Source organism: Argiope bruennichi, chromosome X1, assembly GCF_947563725.1.
Source record: "Argiope bruennichi chromosome X1, qqArgBrue1.1, whole genome shotgun sequence".
In the NCBI taxonomy this organism is placed as follows: Eukaryota; Metazoa; Arthropoda; class Arachnida; order Araneae; family Araneidae; genus Argiope; species Argiope bruennichi.
Window position 1 is genome coordinate 99,217,030 of NC_079162.1, and position 21,086 is coordinate 99,238,115.

A 21,086-nucleotide genomic window follows, 5' to 3' on the forward strand; every position below is an offset into this window, starting at 1 on the left:
ATAGAAATCGGAAGAAGTACAAATTACTTTCAGAAGTATTAGAAAATAATGCAATCAAAACGGATATTTAAAACCTTGAAAAAATTATTTGCTTGTGAAAATGAATGAAATAAAATACAAAGTATGAAGTTATGAATAATAGTGCTTCACGATTTTCATATTAAAACCATCTACAGCAATCTGAACATATATTTGCCTTTATAAATAAAATATTAAAACACATTTTTGCGTAAAAAATGTCATGGAATTTTGCGCATTCAGTTATTGAATAATATGGATTGAAATAAAAAAAATAAAATAACAATAGAATAAAGGCTCATCTTAAAAAAAAAAAAAAAAAAAAAAAAAAAAAGTGAATCATAACATACTAAAATATGATACCTAGAACACAACTGGTATTAAATTATGATAGTTTAAAATGAAACACAACGTAAGAAACAACGTACACAATGATTCACATATGCAAGAAAAATTCCATTCAAATAAAAAGTTTTAGCTTTCACTTTACATACTATACATAAGTCCATCTTCAGTTAAAGTTGCACAACCTTAATATATTTATATAACGATAAGCTAATAAGTGAAAATGTATTTTAGAAACATTAAATAGACCACACTGCGATAGCACACATATCAATATTTTTGCATGAATTGCATTATTATAATATATGCCTTCATGAAATATAAGCCGACTATTAATAGGAAAATAAGCAACGTTTGATGACTTAGCAAAATTTTAAACTTCCTCAATTTTTCAAAGAAAACATCATAACTAAGAATGCATATACATTCTATAAATTAACTTTAACTTTAATATACGGAAAAAATAAATGTTAGAATAAGAAAAATGATCAACAGTATCGCATTCCCCGCGTTTGAATAAGACTTTCAAAATTTTCATTTAATATTTACAGTAATAAAAAGAACTTCATCCCGTATGAGAACTTTACTGAAGAATAACATAAGCTCCGTAACATATTTATAGATACCGCAAGGGTCTATCATGAGCACATATATCTGAATTACAAATGAACTTGATATTTCATATATTTATACTTAAGAAACCAAGAAATGACAAAACACTTATAAGCATTGAACCACAGCAATATTATATCAGTACACTTAAATATCAAGAGTTCTAAATACACGAAACAGCATATAATTGAAAACAATTCAACTCAACAATATTTTAAATATACATTTAAGAATAAATCATGGAAAGTTACTAAGGATTTCTTTAAATCGATAAATTACATATAAGATAGTTTATAAGATCCACACTATTTGTCATTAATGAATAACACTACTGGTTCAATGTGTAATTCAGAATAATTTTAAACATAATCATTCTACAGAAGAAATAAAATGACACTTTCATTCGCTAATGAACAGTTGGTCACAGATGATTTAATACACACATTTGCAGCAGATATATTACAATGCTACACTGCTTTGAAACTAAATATTCTTGAATATAATCAAAACAGACTAGAATTTTTTTTTCTAGAATGTATAAATAAACTACATAACTTCTTCACCAACAAACAGTAATGATGATCTAATTGTTACAGAGAAATCAGACTAGATTAACATAAATGTGACAATATTTAGGAGGTGCATTATTTGACCTCAGATATGATTTAGGGCACAGTAAGACGTCCAACCAAATGCATTAAGATGAAATATGAAAGGTAGATCATCGTAGATCACTAATATTTGCTTCAGAACCAAAGAGCTCCACAACTTGTTTTCGATAATGATCAACATTTCGACTCATAATCGCCATGCAAGGTCCTAATAGTCGCTCGAAAGCAGCAACATCAAGAACTAAAAGAAAATGATCAAAACATAATTAAGATTAATTTTAAAATTTCATTTACGACATCAAAATTTAAATCATTAGCATACTAATGGAGTCAATTCAAACTCCTGTAATATACGCCAATTGCTTCACAGTCAATTCATTTTGAAAATCAGTGTGCACCACACAGAAGAAATGGCATAAGTTCGTTAAAACAACATGCGACCATCATAAATTGAATCTGCTCCATTAGATTGAAATTAATGCTGTTAAAACTTACATGCAAGTTTCACATTTCCAACAGCATAAGCTGAAGCAGCACGAGGTTTTTGGGTAACCAAAGCTAATTCTGGAAGGAAACAAAAACATACATATAATATGCATATATAAAGCAACTCTAATTACAAAATTGAAGCAAGATATATGAATGCAAACGAGAAAGGGTACATAAAGTTTTAAAGTATCAAAAATTATGAAACTAATTATGATAGTTCAAACCTTAATTTTTTCAAACGAAAAAAGTTTTTCAAATATTTGATATTATGACAAGCTGAAAAGTTATGATAAACAAGTAGAATAATCGTAACATAGTAACATTCGATGCAAAATTATTAGGATTATAATAAAAGAAAAAAAAAATTACTCTAATTTTAATAATGTGACGAAATCACAGGGATAAAACTTCGCCGCATCCTGATAAAGGATGGAAGAAATGAGACAAATCGATGCAATATAGTAATAAAACACAACGCTACTATTATCTCCATTTAAAAATCTTATTTCTTAAAAGATGGAAATTATATATATAATTTTACCTCCAAAATATTGCCCCTTTGTGAGTGTAGTAACTTCCATTTCTACTTCTTTATTATCTTCAGTCTTAAAAAAGAAAAGGGAATTACGAGAGTTAATGATCATGCATGAAAAGAAAACTAGAATAAATTTATCTTTAACTATGATTTTAACTATTGCTGTTACCTGTTTGATCATAGTGATTTTCACATTCCCATCTTCTATGAAATACATACCATCTGCTTCATCGCCCTAATCAGAAAATATAAATAACATATATACAGTCAGAACAATAAACAAAGTAAACTTTTCGCGATTACAGATCAGGCAATATATAAAAAAAATCATACAGAGCATTAATCTCTTCCACAGTCTCATTTTATTAAATGCACTTTAAATAATAAATGATGCATAATATTTTAATGGAAGATTGACGCATATGAAAAATTCAACAGCCCTCGTTGTAAATGAGAAATTTAGGAACAATGTAGGGTAAAATACAAAGCAAGAAAACAAGAGAAGGCATGCCGATTATATTCTGACGATGAAGCAAGTAGTAAAAAAACTTTAAAGAAATGCTATTTTTCAGTTGCTAATAATCAACGAAGGGAAGGAAAGAAGATTATGATAGGTCTATAGCAAAAGATAACCGCGAATATCTAATTCCCTTTAAAAGAAAGCAATAATGGAAATTTTAAAGCAGAAATATCTACATATATGGTAAGATATATATTTCATTAAAAGTAAAACATCGAGAAATAATGTGATAAAACTTACGCATAGAAATTACAGTACAGCTATTTCAGTATAGAATGAGTCCATGCAAATTAATGTGCAAGAGCATTTGCCAACCTTTTTTTTTTTTTTTTTTGAATTTTTGACAAATAAAACATTTATGTATCTTTGAACAACTAAAAAAAAAGATCTTTTGGGTCGAAATCCAGCATTCAACAACTGAAAAAAATTGTGATTGATACACGGACATCCTTAAAAAATTAGTTAGAAAATATTTTGATCTCTGATATGAGGTTAATAAAATTCCATTCCCCAAATGAATTTATCTTACTAGGCTCTTTCCCCCATTTTCAAAGTAATAAATTACATATAAAATGTACTCAAGTCCGATTCAGATGGAAAAATTATTATATTCAATTTAGTTTCATTAAAAGCAGTTTACTACTTTTTTTTGCACTAATAATGTTTGAGCGCTGCCATAATTAACATTAAACTATCAATTGACCATCACAGTTAGACATAAGGGAGGACTCTCTCTCTCTCTCTCTCTCTCTCTATATATATATATATATAATGTATTTTGTTTGAAGCAGTGAAGAGATTTGGTATTTTAAATTTCGTTTTATCCCCCCCCCCACTTTTATTCAGATTTAGGCATGATTTGCAAATGAAATTAGGCAAATTTAAGTTCATTTATGCAGCCATGTTGCTAAAAGGAAACAAGGAGTATGTTCCATCCAGTCTGGTACTTCAAAAAAGCAGCGTTAGAACTAACAAGCGGAAAAATTCATTTAATATAGTTGAAACTGATTAATATAGTTAATTTACATTAATACTAGAACTATATATGATACTGGCATACTATTGAATGCATTAAAAACATTTCCTTTCCTCTGCTTCTTTGGCTTACAGGTCTCAATTTTGAAATGAAAAAGTTTTTCTTCTAAGCAAAGGATTAAACAAAATCATTGTGATACAAAAGTGTTTATAAAATTCTACTTCAATGAGAACCGAAAAGAATTAGGCAACAAAAAACTGAAATTCTATTTATTTAGCAAGTAGGTCATTGCAAATCACCATTCCTTTACCACAGCATTTTTCATATTCGACAAATGGAAGAAAGATTTGACGATTACTGAATTTAATCATCAGATTTTTTTTTATACTAATACCATTCCATAAATGGTATATTGCTTATATTTAAAGTATTTATGTATAGCATTCCAGACCAACAATTGCTGCATGTGGTTGAATACTGTTATTTATTTCCTAACTTAACCCATCTGATTAATTTGAAATTATGAAGATGGCTTTCATTAACCTCAGTACAATATATTCTAGAAAAAATAAAAGCAAGAAAAAAATTTTGAAACATTTTGCATATAGAAATGACAAATGCTTAAATGGACATTTCTTACCTGTTTAATAATGAGTTCACCATCGGCATAAGCTTTGGGCATCAGTGCATCGCACAAATTCATTCTTTCATAGTTCTAAAAAGAATTATAATAAAAAAAAAGCTTTTAATATTAAATACATTTAAAAAACGTTTATACTTTGCAAGACAAACTTTAATATAACAGACTACAGAAGAACACAATCGAGTTTTGATAATTTGAATAAAAACAGTATATTTAAAAACGAATAAAAAAACTAATGCTATCAATAATAAATAAAAATCCGAACCTCCAATGTCTGCAACATTGGCACACCCTCTAACAGCTTCTCATACTCCTTCCTCTTCTTGAATGCACTTTTTAGAACTATTCTCCTAAAAGTCTGGCGGTTCTAAAAAAATCGAAGAATAAGGAAACAAAACAGTTTTAGAAATTGCTGCAAGAACTGTTAAATATTTGTTTACGTTATAAATTTAAAATGTTAAGATTTTTCTTTTTAATTATTTTCTTTAAATTTAAATTTAAAGCATATAAACATTCTTACCATAGCCCATAAAGATCCTTCAGAAGCAGCTTCAATAGTTGCGGCGCGAGGCATATTGTACATTAGAGCAAGTTCTCCAAAGCTGCCAGCATTGTCATACTTTCCAACCAATTTATTTTTTTCTTGATCAGTATCAACATATATGTGATAAACACCACTGTAAAGGCAGAGAGAAACATTTTCAATTACAGTTTTAGAAGAATGGGGAAAAAATGGTTGCGCTGAACTTATCACGTTGTACATTATTTCATATTAAGAATCGCTTCAAAATAAGAATCAAAGGGCTGACATCTACCTGAATGTCGTGTGATTGCTAATTAATTATATACCAAAAAATAGTCATGTGACACATAAAAGCATATTTAATATTCACGAACACAAAAGCAATACAACATTTCACAATCACATCACAAGCAAGAAGAAGAGATACAGGAGAAAAGTCACCAGTTACGTCAATTTCTTCTACTCTTTGATTGAAGGAAAAGAAAGATGCCTTTTGCAAGCCTTTCACAACATCCTCCCCCTCCTTTTTGAGAAGCTGAATAGCTGCTCAAAAACTAAGTTTAAAAGTCGCTAAAATTAAGTTATTTATTTCACGGCCGAATCTCGACACTTGAGGTAATTTCACATCGTTGACAAGTCTCCATAAATGAGTCAGCAGGTGAACCCAGCTGTTTTTGAAAATCACTACCACTCCCCTCAAGAGGGAATATTCGTTGTGTGGGATGAACTAATGTAGAATGTTAAGTTTTTACTCTTACTGTCCTCACATGTCCATCTTTTCGAGGTATCAACTCTGTGACCCAGGCTAAAGGCCATTGAAGACGCTTTTTCACATCACCAATTAATAAATTATATCCTATCTGCATATTAGAAGACTGTGGATGCTGTCGATGGTGCTGAACCAACTGGCCAAGATATTCTTTTCTAAAGCGCTCTCTCGGCACTTGCATCCTTTTTGCTCTAAATCTTTCACGAAGATGATTACCATCCAGCACATCTAAGTCTGTTGTTTCATATGTTGGGTTATCACATAAAAACATAGCTGGAGTGATTGGCGTAAGATCCTGCAAATCCTCTGATTGATAAGTCAATGGACGTGAATTAAACACTTTTTTGCATTCACATAAGATTGTTGTTAATTCTTCAAATGTGAATATAGCTTTACTAAGAGTTCTTCTCAAAGGCTCTTTCAACGTTCTAACAATTCTTCCCCAAAAGCTACCCAACCAAGCTGCAGTAGTGGCAATAAACTTCCAGGTTACACGTTGTACTTCGGCATATCGTGAAACTTACAACGAGTTAACGGCTGTCGATTGGAAAACGTCGAAACGATAACAAAAATGAATCAGTAGAAGGAGAAGAAACTAGTAAAAATGCACAGCTCGAAAAAAGGCACATGTATAGATTACAATCCAAGACTTTTCACCTCGCTTTAAGAACAAAGGTAAGTTGACACCAACCACTTCAAATACTGCTGCATCTTTAACACGGTCAGCAGGTAAGGAAGATGGTTCAGCAACAAATCATTTACTTTTAAATAGACGACACATGACACAATTATTCCATCCTTTTTTAACTGTTTGTCTTCCATCTAATATCCAATATTTCTCTCTAATTAATCTTAAGAACAATTGAGTTCCAGCATGGTAATTTTCAATATGAAAATGTTCAATAAGTCGTTTTGTGAAATTACAATCGCCTTGCAAGAGAATAGGTGATAAAAAGTTAGAAGTATCTATGCGTTCTGTGATTAGCGTTTTTACTCGAATTATACCTTTCTCATCTTTTAAAACACATAAATTTGATACCGATTTCAAATCAGAAAAATTTAGAATTTGTATAGATTGAATAAGCCGGATCTCAGCCTTCTTTATCGCATCTAAGGATAAATTTTTGTCTATGTTTCTCTTTTCCTAAATATTTTTTGCATTATTGATAAATCTTAAGACCCATGCTACTAATCGAGTAATAGAATAAAATTTTGAAAATTTCTTAGCATACCAAGGTATTTCTTTAAACTGCATAATCTAATCTTTCTTTTTTCTAACAAAATTTCGGAAGTCTCACAATTAATTCATTTACAGGCAAAGTATGGGAGTATTCAGTAACCAAGAAGGACCTTTCCACCAACTTGATTCAATCAAATGACTAGGGGTGCATCCTCGAGAAATAAGATCGGCAGGATTCATATTTCCGGGTACATGACAACGATCACTTCTAGGAAAAAGGATTTTATTTCTTCAAATTCTATTTGCAACAAAAACTGACCATTCCCCTTTATCCCTCAACCAAAACAAAGCTACCATAGAATCACTCCAAAATATTGTTTCTATGTCAGTAATATTAAGGGCAAGTTGCATAGAATGTGCTAATCTGGCGCCAATACAGCATGCCATTAATTCTAATCTAGGGATAAATACTGTTTTAAGGAGAGCTACACTCGATTTAGCTCTCACAAGAAAAATCTTTATACCTTCCGAAGTTTCTATTCTTAAAATTATACATGTAGCATATGCTTCTTTGCAAGCATCGACAAATACATGCATCCGAGAAGTATCATTGATTTCAAAATAACGAGGAATTTCTATATAATTTAAAACATTAATTTCTTTTAGACACTTTTTATAAGAGTTAATAATACCATCTGGCCAAATAGAATTCCAATTTAAATTGAGACTCCAAGTTTGTTGCAATAAAATTTTAGGAGGCAAAGTTACAGAACTTAGTAGACCAATCGGATCAAAACTTTTCTGAATACCGCTCTATATGCCTTTTCGTAAATGTTTGCTGCTCTTCCATAAAATTGTCTAGATTTAAATTATGTTTTAAATTATCTTTATTCAGATCCCACAAAATTCCTAAAAGTTCAGTAACCCCACTACTTTTAGAAACACAATTATTCTTAACGTTGCTTCCCCAGTTTCTCAAATTAAAGCAACCACCTAATAAAACTTCTTTCTGCCTTTTCAATGCCTGCAGAAATTCCAATAGAGTAACTTCTAAACCCATCTATAATATCCGGTATTTGTTCAATTAAATTTGGACCTGTATACAATAACCTTTTACTTCCAGCTTTTTCTATTATTTTTAAATCTTCCCACTCATTAAATACCGCTTGGTAATCATCGAGAAGGCCCATTTGTTTAGCGCGTTCACACATTCGTTTATGCCTCTTCAATATCAGCTCTTTATTCGCAAGCAATTCACTCGCGTTTTCTCTAAAGGGTAAACTACGTATCTACCATCTGATAAAATTTTCATATTGCTCTGAAAATACTCTAAGGCTTTCAACTGCTCTTTACTTTTATTTATTTTCTCAATTGGATCAGTAATTCCAATAGTTTCAAGATCCCATAATTCGCTTATCGAAGCATTTTTAACATACAAAGAAAGAGTACTTAAGTCATATCATAGTTTACATTACACCTTTTACATTATTTCTTTCTCCCTGTTATAACATTTCCTAACCTCTTATTAATTATAGACAAATCGGAGTCAATATGGAAGATTCAATCATAAACAATCTTCCGATTACATTTGCACTGAGTAATAAGTTGATTTCGCAATCGCTATTTCTCAAGTCAGCTAAAATAAACCGTTTTTGCTTTAGTTGGTTTATGAGGTTATGATCAGTTAATTTTAGCACACTGACACAAATGTTACTTTCTAAATAGAAACTATAAGAAAAAGAAAATGAATCATCGAGTGATGAAACTTTTATTTCGAACATTTCATGAAATAGAGTTTTGTTTTCTTTCCTCCGAACAACAAATGTTGCATTTTTATTTTCTTATTTAATACCTTTCTATTGCTTGTTTAGATATATAAGAATACTGAGATCCGCTATCAATCAAAGCTTTAAGCGTAATTAATTTACTGTCCGCTTGTATTTTCATAAATAAAGACATTAAATATACAATATCTACGTTACAGTTATTAGACAATGAATTAGTTTCTATGGCAGTAGATTTACTCTTAATACTACTTCCTTTAGGATTAGCACACATTAAATAATGTTGGGGTTTTTCACAATATACACATTGCTTCTTAACTTTGCAAAATTTAGAAAAATGACCAATAGTAAAATAGGCCAAATAAGCTTTTTTGCTTAACAAAATATTCTTTTTTTCTTTTAAAGGCATAGTTCAAGCTTCAAAACAGTCCTTGGAGGAGTGTTATCTGCCGCAAAAAATACAAAATAAATTTCACTAACCTGGGGCGTTTTTATCAAACGTGCATACCAACATGGAAGCAGCTAAATAATCCGGAAAAGATTTTGGGCGAGTATCCCGTTTTCTCTGCGAACCAGAAACAAAACCAGACTGGGCAAGATCGATTAGTTGTTTTCCCCTTATTAATTGCTTCCCCCTTCTTTGTTTAGGAAATTAAGTAATTGTTCCAGGGATCGCGTTCCGTCAGATGCCTCATTCAAATTCTGTGTCCTTCCCATGCGATGAGAATTTCTTCGGGCAGGCAGGACTCCACTAGTGGGCTTAGAAAATCACCTTATTTCTCCTGAATTCGACCTAAATTCTCCAGGGCTTTAATTTTAAACTCGAATTCGTCATAAAGGGCAGGAAGATCTGAAGTCACACGGCGAGATATAGCATTTTTCATAACCATGGATAGTAAGTCCTGCACGTAAATTTGAACCAAGAGATCATCTCGTCCGAACCTGTCTTTGAGCTGGGCAATCGCTTTCGGGTAGTTATCCGCTATTACTGGAAAACCCACGACCTCTCCGGCAGCTTTCGGTTTTGGAACTACTACTTGCAAAAGATACTGGAACTTATCTTCAGGCGGCATAGAACTGTCCTCGTCAATCTTAGGAAACCGAGTCCAGAACGTAAGATATTCCTTGGAATCTCCACTAAACTTCTTTAATTCGATTTTTCGAAGTCTAAATTTGCGTTGTGGCGATACTATTTCTGTCGTCTCTTTTAGCAACAATTGATCAATATTTGTGCGCAGTTCGGTATATGGGTCTCGATATTTTTCTGCATTAAAAAAAAAAAATCAGCCTCAAACACTTGATCAGCATTTTCATCTTTGAATATCTGAACATTGATTTCAGATTGGCACTTTTCCAGACGCTGAAATTTATCATTTAACTGCGCCTTCAAAACCAAAAGTTGTTTAGTCTTCGGTTTTTCTTTCTCGAACTCATCGTCGATTTGTTTCGCTGAACACGTAAACGATTTCCGTAGTGCTTTTTTTTTTTTGTGCTTTTAGAGGTGTCACATCCATTTTGGACTCAAATTATCTATCAGCGACCACGCCCCACATTGGGCGCTAAAAATATGAAACAAAACCTAACACAAATTCGCATTAAAGTAAGAATCAAAGGGCCGACATCTACCCGATGTCGTGTGATTGCTAATTAATTATATACCAAAAAAGTAGGCATGCGACACATAAAAGCATATTTAATATTCACAAACAATACACAAACACAAAAGCAATACAACATTTCACGATCACATCACAAGCAAGAAGAGACATAAAAACAATCACCAGTTACGTCAGTTTCTTCTGCTCTTTGATTGGAGAAGAAGGAAAGATGCCTTTTGCAAGCCTTTCGCAACACCTAGGCATTTTAAGAAGTTCAATACCTACAGAGTCACTAACATTAAAAATTAAAAGATTTTTTAAGGGAAATGATTTTATGACAGAAAAATGGATAATTATCGCCATGCATTGCTTCCCCACGAAAAAAATGTACGTGTATTTATTTTGTAGCACTGAGCATTTTCATGCTAAAGATTGTTTTATAACTCTTTTGATGCCAACTGAAAGCATCATACATCTTTGCAAAGAATGCCAAACCAGTTTGCTAAGGTTTAATAAGAAGTTTTTTTTTAAAATAAATTAATAAAAAAATAATAAATAATAAAAAAAATGACCTTCTGTTACGAAATAAAGAGAATAAATTATTGACAAATGCATTTCAATATCTATTGAATAGTAAGATGGCATAGCATAGCCAATGACATAACGGGTAAAAGGGTTAAAATAATACTTTAAAGAACAAAAGAAGAAAAATGACACCCTCCGTCACTGATAGCTTAAATATTAGAAAAACATCTTATCAACGAAGTCATATTACCTCAGCTTAAAACTAAAATAGCTTAAAGCACAATGATATATAATTCGTACACCATAACCTTTTTCTCATGCAAAGTTCTGCAGATAATTATGAATTTTCAATAAAATCAATAACAAATTTTTAAATTTTAAATTTAAAACTAATTATTTAGCATAGTTGTGGCAGATTCCATATTTAGTCATGATGGATTCCATTAAGGATATAGCGTTTATCAATATCAATAAAGTGAAACAAATATTCAGAGCCGGCCTTCTCTATAAAGGGGCCTGGGTGCAAGAAGCCATTTGGGACCCTAATTTTTTTTATGAAAAAAAAAAAAATACAAACGCGAACATATATTATTAATGCCTGTTTATTTAATGAGTGATTTTGTTTTTGCTAATATATCAATTACTTCAGAAAAATTACAATTTTTTGCAAAAAATTGCAAGAAAAATTAAATTTTTTGCAAATTTTTTTTTCGATGCTTAATATAGCAAGTGCATTTAAGCGTTCTGAACACATGCTTGACAGACGATAATTCTTTATTAATTTTAATTTGCTGAAGCAGCGCTCAGCACTTGCTATAGAACTGGCAACGTAAAGAAAAGTTTTAACACAGTTAATACATTTAGAAATAGCTAGAATATAAATATTATTTAGTATGTATTGCAATATGTCTTACGCGTTATTTATATCTCTTTCACTCAAAACGAAATCCTGTAGGAAACAATTTCCTGAATTAGGACTTCATCTACATCTTTGTTATAAAACTTTACAAAGTTTTTGGACCTTTCTCTAATTCATGTTTTTCTGAAATTTTTATATCAGTGATTAACTTCAAATGAAATCTATTTTCTATTTGTACAATAACAGTATCAATTACAGTGTTAAAAAAAAAATAACACCTAAATTCCTCAACTGGGTTTTTTTATAACTTCGTATTCTGCTAATTCGGAATACAGTCTTTTCCTTTCTCGAATTCGTTTTGCAGGAAAATGAATGTTCTGAAATAATAAATTACGTGCTATCACTTTTGCTTCGTCTAAAAATGTGTTACATTTTGTTCTTAAATTTTGGATTTCAGTTTTAATTTTAAAGACTAAGCCGAGTCAAGAAAAATCGTTTTTGTTTGAAATTATTGACAGTGTTAAATTTGGACAATATTACAAACCATATTATTAAACATAAAATAAATGGCATATCTTGTATTGCATCCAATAAACTTTTAGCTTCGGATACCGCTGTATTATCGTTACTTACATCAATAAATTCTTCTAGGGCATTACAAGTTTGTTCAAACTGTGTATACACTGCTTTAACCGAATCTATTTTGGGTTACCAACGAGTGTCACATAATGGTTTAAGAATAATGTTTAAATGCTTTTGTAGAATTTCCCATCTTTTTGTAGATGCAGAAAATAAGCAATATAAGCGTTGCATTTTTTTTTTTTTTTTACAATATATACTGCTGGAAGCGGCATCACAAATTAATAAATTTAAGGAATGTGAATAAGCAAGACACATAAATTGCATACGGGTTTAGAGAAAACATTCTATACTGTACACCTTTATATTTTCCCTTCATGCTGCTACCGCTGTCATATGCTTGCCCTCTACAATTCATAATATCTAAATCAAGCTCACTTAATCTTTCCAATAGAGTTTTTGCTAGTCCTTCTCCAGTCACATCAGTTACTTCAATAAACTCTATAAATGACTCATTCACAGTTAACCTTTTCTCTTCAAAATTTATCTACCGAATAATGATTGAAGTTTGTTTCTTATGGGAAATATCAAGAGTACAATCCATTGGAATACTATAGTACATGGCTGCTTTTATGTCGTGTTTAATTTTGTTAAAGACTTCATTCCTTAACGCAGAAATAATTTGTTCTTGTGACCTACGTGCTAAATGATGCACAGTTCTATTTTTAGAATTTATTATTTTGTTCATATGATATATTAGCTATTTAAACTAATTTACTAATTCGATTAAACTTTAAAAAAATTTCATTACTAGGCGTACCTACTATTTCGTGGATTCCAAGAAGTGGAAGATTATTACACGCTAAAAATAGAATCACATTAGCAATTCATTGAAAGAGTAATTTGAGTCGTGCTGTTAACATACTTATATGAACTTGATTTGTTTTATCAATACTCGAACACAAATTTAGTCGTTTTAATAATTCTTTCCTGCAATAAACGAATTAAAATGATAACTAGAATGCTCATGATCTTGGATAACAGTTGACAGCTTTCTCCAGTTATTAAAGCCACCAATAAGTTGTGTAGTTTGGTTATTTCCTCTTCTTTTGGAAAACAGTACACAACAAAAACAAAATACCGAGTCTTGCGTTTTTAAATAATTAACCAGCTGGGTTTCATCATTTGGCATTTTTATAAAGTAGTAAGTAGTGCTAAATAATCTACCTTCGGCATTTTTAGGAAAAACTCCTTTGCGTTGTACAGGTCCAATTTTAATACGAAACATTTTCAATTAATCTGTTATAATCACTCACCATAAACCGGGATCATTTATATTCTCTTGATCATATTTGTTACTGTCATTTTCGTCATTATTTTCTGATTCGATCATATTTGAATAAACACACGGTTTTTCAACAAATTTCACCATTTTCATTGCAAGACTGTGTACTTTGCGCGGAACTTTCTTCCCCAGTTGAAGTTTGAATTGTAACTTCTGAAGTCGAAGCAATTTCTTGACCAGAATTACTTAGTAGCCAAGAAAACAGATCTACTTGTAACTTCTTGCAGTTTCGCCTTTCTTCTTTTTTTCTTTTCTGATAGGTTTCTTTTTTTGACACCCAGAGGAATATTTCCCTGGTGCATAGCACCCGCCCCCCCCCCCAGATGGCCGGCCCTGCAAATACTTATTTGGCATTAATTGAGCACTCTTTCTGAAGTGTCTCATTTTTAAAATAGGATATTATATTCTTCGAAGGAGTTTATTATAAGGTATTTATTAAGGTATTATTAAGGAAGGAGGTATTTATAAGAGGGAGGCGTCCTTAATATAAAGAATACTATATAAGGGAATTTCTTTCACATTGAACTTAAGATTTTTAATTTCTTCTCAGGATATGTCTTCTTTACATCAAAAGTAGCATATTGCAGCTATTATATGAGGTCGTTTTGAATCACACTGGCACAGTTCTTTCATTACTTCATGAAAGAAAAAAGCTAAAATTTTTCAGCAAATAAAATTCTTAAAATGACATTTCTTAATTGTCTCTAGAGATGGGTGTGTTGTAGACTCACTTAAAAAAAAAATAGCATGTTGCATTAGCTACTGAAATGCTTTCCCTAAGTGTTCTTCAACTGAATAAACTTAAATCATTTAATTTTTCAGAAAAGAAACTTTCATACCTGTCAATAACATAAAAATTGTCACCATCATCTCCTTGTTTTATGACAATATCTCCAGGTTTTACCTAAATTAAATACAAAGATTCACACTGAATTTTTTCAAACTAAATGCAATAAGGATAATAAACGAAACGTAAATCGAATACATGATAGGAAATTAAATACACTAAAACTCTTAGACTCATGCTTCAAAATGTTTCTCTTTGTGTTAAAAAATTCCTCAATGTCTTTACATGTGATAATATAAAATGTGTCTTTTACTGCCAGTACTAACTAAATAAGTTTCAATTTTTTTTAAAATTAATCTCATTTTAGATGCAAAATAATAGGTTCCACAAAATATTTTGCCTTCATATAGTTAATATATCTTAAAATCAATATTATATTGAAGGGTAAAAAATTTCGATAAACACTATGGCATTTAAAAAGATGTATCTTTAAAAATATCGACATTTATTTCAATCTAATTTAGAAAACTTTTTTTTTCAAAGTCCTCGTTAGTTTCACCATTTTTTTTTTCAAGTTCTCTTTAAATTAATAAGGGTTTTAGTTTTCACGCAATTATATTTACTGCCAGAATTACACATTTGACACTTTTCATCATCTCATTTACATTGCAAAATTTAGAACTTCATACAGTTTCTCAAAAAAATGATATTAGTAGTAGCATTAAAAATCCTTGAAATAATTACAGCGCCCTCAATCAAGTTTTATATGAAATATGATAAAGTAAAGTAGCATCGACATCCTGAAGCAATGAAAATTAAAAATGATTTTTTAATGGTATTTTTCGATAGCATGTAAGTGCCGAATGTTAAGTTTAAAAGTGTAAGGAAAAGTCATTTAAAAAAAAAAAATAGAATTTGGTATCTTTTTGGTGATAAATTATACCCAAGGACATCGATAAATTTAACAATGGTGTAAAGAGGGTAATGTAAAAATGGCACTCGAGGTATGGAATTACTGTTTGCCGCCCTCATCACATGCACCTCTAAAAAATACAATAAGCGCACTAATGCTAATGCTGTCTCCCTAACGTCCCCTAGAAGATACGCCCAGGAATCAATACCCCCTCTTACCCCCTCGCTACGCCACTGAAAAAACAATACACAGTGACACTTTAACTGAAATTATCTCAAATTTATGGTAAATAATCAATAAAATGGTATCTTACCTTTCTTTCAAACATGGCATCTAAGACCTCTTGCATTTGTTGCTAAAGACAATATTTTACTAATTATTAATGCAACAATTTAATAAATTCTATAATTTTTTTTAAAATGAACAATTAAAAAAAATAGAAATAAGAAGGAAATGCTGAAAGTACCAAGTCTAAAGATCTGAAGAGCAGGATGTTTCGTACAGCTTCACCAAGACGCTGTCGCTGAATATCCGATTTTGGATAAATAACCTATACGAACAAAAAAAAAATCAAAGAATTCTTATGAAACATTAAGCACGAGTCATAAAAAATATATTAAAGAAACAAGAAAAACAATTTTTTAAACTAAGTTAAAGTAATTTATATAAAAATTTATCTCTCTATTATCTATAAAAAAAACACTATCAAATGGGTAAAAAACGCAAAACATATAATTTCTCTACATCCATCATTGCAGCTTCAGATAAAATTAAAAACCCATACGATTTAATTTTCATATAAAATCATTTTACAGTTTATTACTGTAAGATAAAAGGATATTTATTAGGAATGTAACTCAGTTACAGAAACTTCTTATTTTATTAAATTATCAAAAGATAAAAATTAAAATTATTTCAAATATGAAAAAAGACCTTTGAAATGCTAAGAAACACATGAAACTATAAAAGGATGTCGTTTTAAAATAAAAATGGCAATTTCTAATGACATTTCTGTAAGTTTTATGCGTCTATGGTAATTTATTTGCAGAATCTCATGCAAAATATGTGAGAATGAAACGTATACATAAAAGTTTATATTTATTTAATATGGAACTTCCAACACGAATAAGGCATTTCAAGATGGTAATCAGTAGATATGAAATGCTTTTTTTTTAATGAAGTAGGCAACATGTTCAATTTTTAAATATTTTTCTTAAAAAGTGATAACTGATCAAGAAGACAGAAAACAAGGAATAGCGGGCTTGAAAACTCATTTCCGAACTTACACAACTTCAGTAAGGAATTTAACTGAGAAAGCATATATTTTATGTGAGTGTGGACTGGAAAACTTGGAATTTAACTGAAGGCTTCATTACCAGAAAAAATGACGCTTCAAAGAAATTAAATTTGTATATATATTTAAAGAGAGAGAGAGAAAAAGAGATTAAGAATATAAAGCAGAAAAACGGGTTTTAGTTTCATCTGAAATTTTAATTAAACCAAAAGTCTAAAAAATATGTGACGAATTTCCTAGGTCTTAAAACTGAGTTGATTCGTAGTATTTCGCTCATTCCTTTTATTTAAAAGCTTTTATTAGCTAAACGAAAGGAAGGAAAATATGAATAAATAAACCATTAAATAAAATCATTTTTGGATGAGAATGAAACGCGACGTATTTTGATAAATAGCTGCAGCATATTATTTTCCGGTATTCATTATCTTCAAGCACTATTCTCTCAACTGATTGGTATCATTCTTAAGCAAATTAGTTAGCAAGGTATTACAGCAAAATAAAATCTGGAACGTATCTACAATTTTGTACATTATCTAAATTCAAGGATTATTTTCTCTTTCCACACATATGCAATTAATGCATTATGCGGTGCTCTTGAAAAAAACTTCCTATAGTTTTTAATGCTCGTCCCATGAATTCTAAAAGAATGTTGAAAACTATTACATTATTTTTCACTATACCTTCATTACTTAGCTTCCTATTATGACAAAGGCAAATAGAAGACAACATTAAAAAGTTTTCTACTGTTTCAAAACTCAGTTGCCTGAAAGTTGTTAAAAATTTGAGCTCGTTTTGCGAAATGAAATACTTTTCTACTGCAAGGAAATACAAAGAATAAATGGCATTTGGGCAAGTCATTATTTATTCAACCCTCTTCTTATATATTTGGTTTTTAAAAGTAAGTGATCGCACTTTTAAAAGCCTCACTCAAACTGCTCGTCTGGCACGCGTATATTCACTCCCCCCACCCCATGTAGTTATGTTTCTTCTTTTAAGCTCAACAATCCTATTACTCTGAATAAGATTTGAGACAGTTACATACATTCAACACAAGTCAAGACGAAACAAGCCAGTCAAATAACTCACCATCTTTTAAAAGTAAATATCAAGATATTTAAAGTCAATATTATTATGTCACTGGAGCTTAAATTTAATTTCTTGAAACATTAGAATAATGATAAAAAATAGCTACGTAAACAAAGATTTCACCAAATATTTCTCACTTAGCAGCAAAATACAAATAAATTTAAAAACCGAAACTAAAAAAAGAAAATAATGCTACGAACTATTCCAAATTTTATATTATATATATATATATATATATATTATATATATATATATATATATATATACATATACACACACACACACAAATTTCATGTTAATAAATTCATGTTAGAAGCAGTATGATAAAAAATAATATTCTTCAAAAAAAAATCATGTCAATTTAAACAAATAAATTTTCTGAATCGGATCGCTCAAAATAATTCAGCTTCAAAAAATATTTTCCAATTTTCATGGACCAAACAGCATAAAAGGAGCAACAAATTCGATTCGTTAAATATTTTAAAATTAACATTTTAAGAAATAAAGAACACACATAACTTGAAAAAAAAATATTTATTAACTAACCAATAAGAAGGAAAATGTTGCCGAATCAATCAAAATAAATACTTCAGACAATCCCAGACAACCTAATTTCATCATGTTTAATGGCTGAAAGGTGCTTTTTATTCTGATCAAAAATTAATAATGAAGAAACTTTGGGGAAGCAATTTTCGTCTCCATTTCTCGATAATAATATTCATATATTTACATTTGCTCAACCATAAAAATTAATTATCATAAAATAATTATCCTTCATTTTCTTATACACTAAAAACAAATGATTAGTTGAAAGGTCAAAATAAACAAAAGAAATGAAATTCCAAATTGCTGATAAAACTTAAATATTATTTTTGATTCCGGAATTTTAGATCATGAAATCTTATTTCTCTCCACGAAACACTAGATAATTTTTTTCAAAAGCAAAATATATGAATTAAATGACATTTCTTAACTTTCCAGTGGTCGCGTCATCTATGCTAACATGAGAGATCGAGCGTATTTCTTAGATACCCTATTGTGCAATACACTACGCAGTTTGGGAATTACTTCACAATTATATGTGTTTCGGCTTTTCATCAAAAACATGCTAATTTGTCTCTAACCCTTAGACTGCCGACTGTTCCAAGGTGAAGTGTTTCGCGCGTGCGGCTGGTAGCAGTGATCCCGGGGGCTGAATACTTTCCTTGAATATGGATATTGTCGGCGGCGTATTAATACATTATAATATAGTAAACAATCCAATTACTATTACTTTGACCACTACAAAACGGATCTGGACATTTTGTATTTTCAGTATATATTGTTCATTTACAATGGTTAAGTTTAAAATGCCATAGTTTGACAATTATATTGTATGCGTTTTGGATACTGAAAATTGAACAAATGGCAAGTAACAAATATTCTCTCTATATATAAACAAAAACTTTCTTTTAAGAAAGAAGAAAACGGTAATTTATACTTCAATTCGTATGGTTCAACTCAAAACAAGTATCAGCACAAAATCCGACGTCGGATTTTGCTCACTCGTGTGGAGTATTCCTCTTCCTTTTATGTTTCTGCAGCCAACATATTTTCTTCCTTTTGTGCCACATTTAAAATTTTCAAAGGAAATTGCCTAGCCGTCAGACGAAATAGCAAGCTGAACAAAACCAAATAACCAACGAAAGTGACCAATTAAAAGATTTCATTTTATCTCGTTGCTAAGCAACGAAATATGAGGATTCTGCGAGTGTTGGACATATGTGACAGAAAACAATTTCAATATGAGAAAGTAATAAACAACCAAAGTCTTTGCAAGACGCATATATGAGCCCATAACAGTTAAATGATTAAAGATGCATTCTACTTTAAAAAAATTAAGTCATTTAAAAAATATTAATATTTCGTTAATATTTAGATCAATTTGCATTAAAAGCGATAAAAGAACTTAACTTCTAAGAGATTAATGATGTTTTTTTAGTACATTTATATTTGTAATCTAAGCTTGTTTAATTAATATAACGGGACTGATATGAAACCGCCAAATTCAGGCAAAATTGTAGACAAGTTAAGAATGTAACTAATTTTGAATCCCCCCCCCAAAAACAACATTGTACTTAGTTCTGTACAAGCAATACAATACTCAACAAATATACCAAGCTGAGATCTCATCTAAAATGAAACAGCTTTTTCGCCCCATGAAATGCTTAACCTAGATAGCCTTATGAAATGTTAAAACCTAGATAATTGCAAAATTACTCTAACAATGCATGAAATATTAAGTAAATGATTATTAGAAAAGACACAATTGATAATATTTTAATTTTAAAAAGTCTGAATGTTTAAAGTCAAAGATTTAAATACAAAGTCTAATTTGTCAATAGAAGAATCAGTCTATTTTCTATTAATAAATTGATGCAAAAACGATTTGAATTTCACTTGTTGGAAGAAGAAAAAAATATTACAAAAGATTTAATAACACTGAAACTTTACAGAAATTTCTTAGTGAAAACTGACCATACAAGAAAGAGAGGGAGAAAAAAAAAATACTTACACGTTCCACATCATCGTCGTCATCATCTTCTGGGTTATATTGTTCAGCAAAAACTAAAAATATCAAAAATAGTAAGCATAAATTCATTTGTATATAAAACAGTAACAACGAAAAATTTTAATACTTATATATCATTTACATAAAATATTTACTAAAAAAACTATTTTGCACTTAAGATGCATAAATTTTAAACGATTTATATATAAAACTGAGAACACAAAGTTATTAAAACGTTTACGTCAAAACTATCGTAATGTGATGAAGGGTTTTATTCTTACTGCATACACCTCATTTGAAGTAAAAAGAGAAAGAAATATATTTTTCACGCATTAAATTTCAAGTTTGTCATTCATATATTTTTTTTCTAGTAGCAATTCACATTTCAACCATTAATTCAAGATGTGGGTGGAGAGAGGGAAGCTCCTTTCTCATTTGGTAATAAAAAGATAAATGTTTAATTAAAATAAATGGTTAATAAAATAAATTAAAAATCAGTTGCACTGGATATGATTATCAAACACTCAAGGAGGTCGTAGAATGT

At 30.2% G+C, this 21,086-nt stretch overlaps 1 protein-coding gene across 1 annotated transcript in view; it reads right to left on the reverse strand.

Annotated features, from left to right (window-relative positions):
• Positions 1 to 331: 331 nt before the first annotated feature.
• LOC129958266 (cAMP-dependent protein kinase type II regulatory subunit-like) overlaps positions 332 to 21,086 on the reverse strand; it is a 43,247-nt gene continuing 22,492 nt past the window's right edge. Inside the window, exons 3-13 of the mRNA XM_056070596.1 lie at positions 20,546 to 20,598; positions 16,078 to 16,161; positions 15,925 to 15,966; positions 14,751 to 14,815; positions 5,270 to 5,426; positions 5,015 to 5,116; positions 4,747 to 4,821; positions 2,780 to 2,845; positions 2,617 to 2,680; positions 2,082 to 2,150; positions 332 to 1,827 (exon numbers count right to left, since the gene is read on the reverse strand). Coding sequence (XP_055926571.1) covers positions 1,697 to 1,827; positions 2,082 to 2,150; positions 2,617 to 2,680; positions 2,780 to 2,845; positions 4,747 to 4,821; positions 5,015 to 5,116; positions 5,270 to 5,426; positions 14,751 to 14,815; positions 15,925 to 15,966; positions 16,078 to 16,161; positions 20,546 to 20,598 — 908 coding nt within the window. The 3' untranslated portion in view covers positions 332 to 1,696. The remainder of the gene's footprint in view (positions 1,828 to 2,081; positions 2,151 to 2,616; positions 2,681 to 2,779; positions 2,846 to 4,746; positions 4,822 to 5,014; positions 5,117 to 5,269; positions 5,427 to 14,750; positions 14,816 to 15,924; positions 15,967 to 16,077; positions 16,162 to 20,545; positions 20,599 to 21,086) is intronic.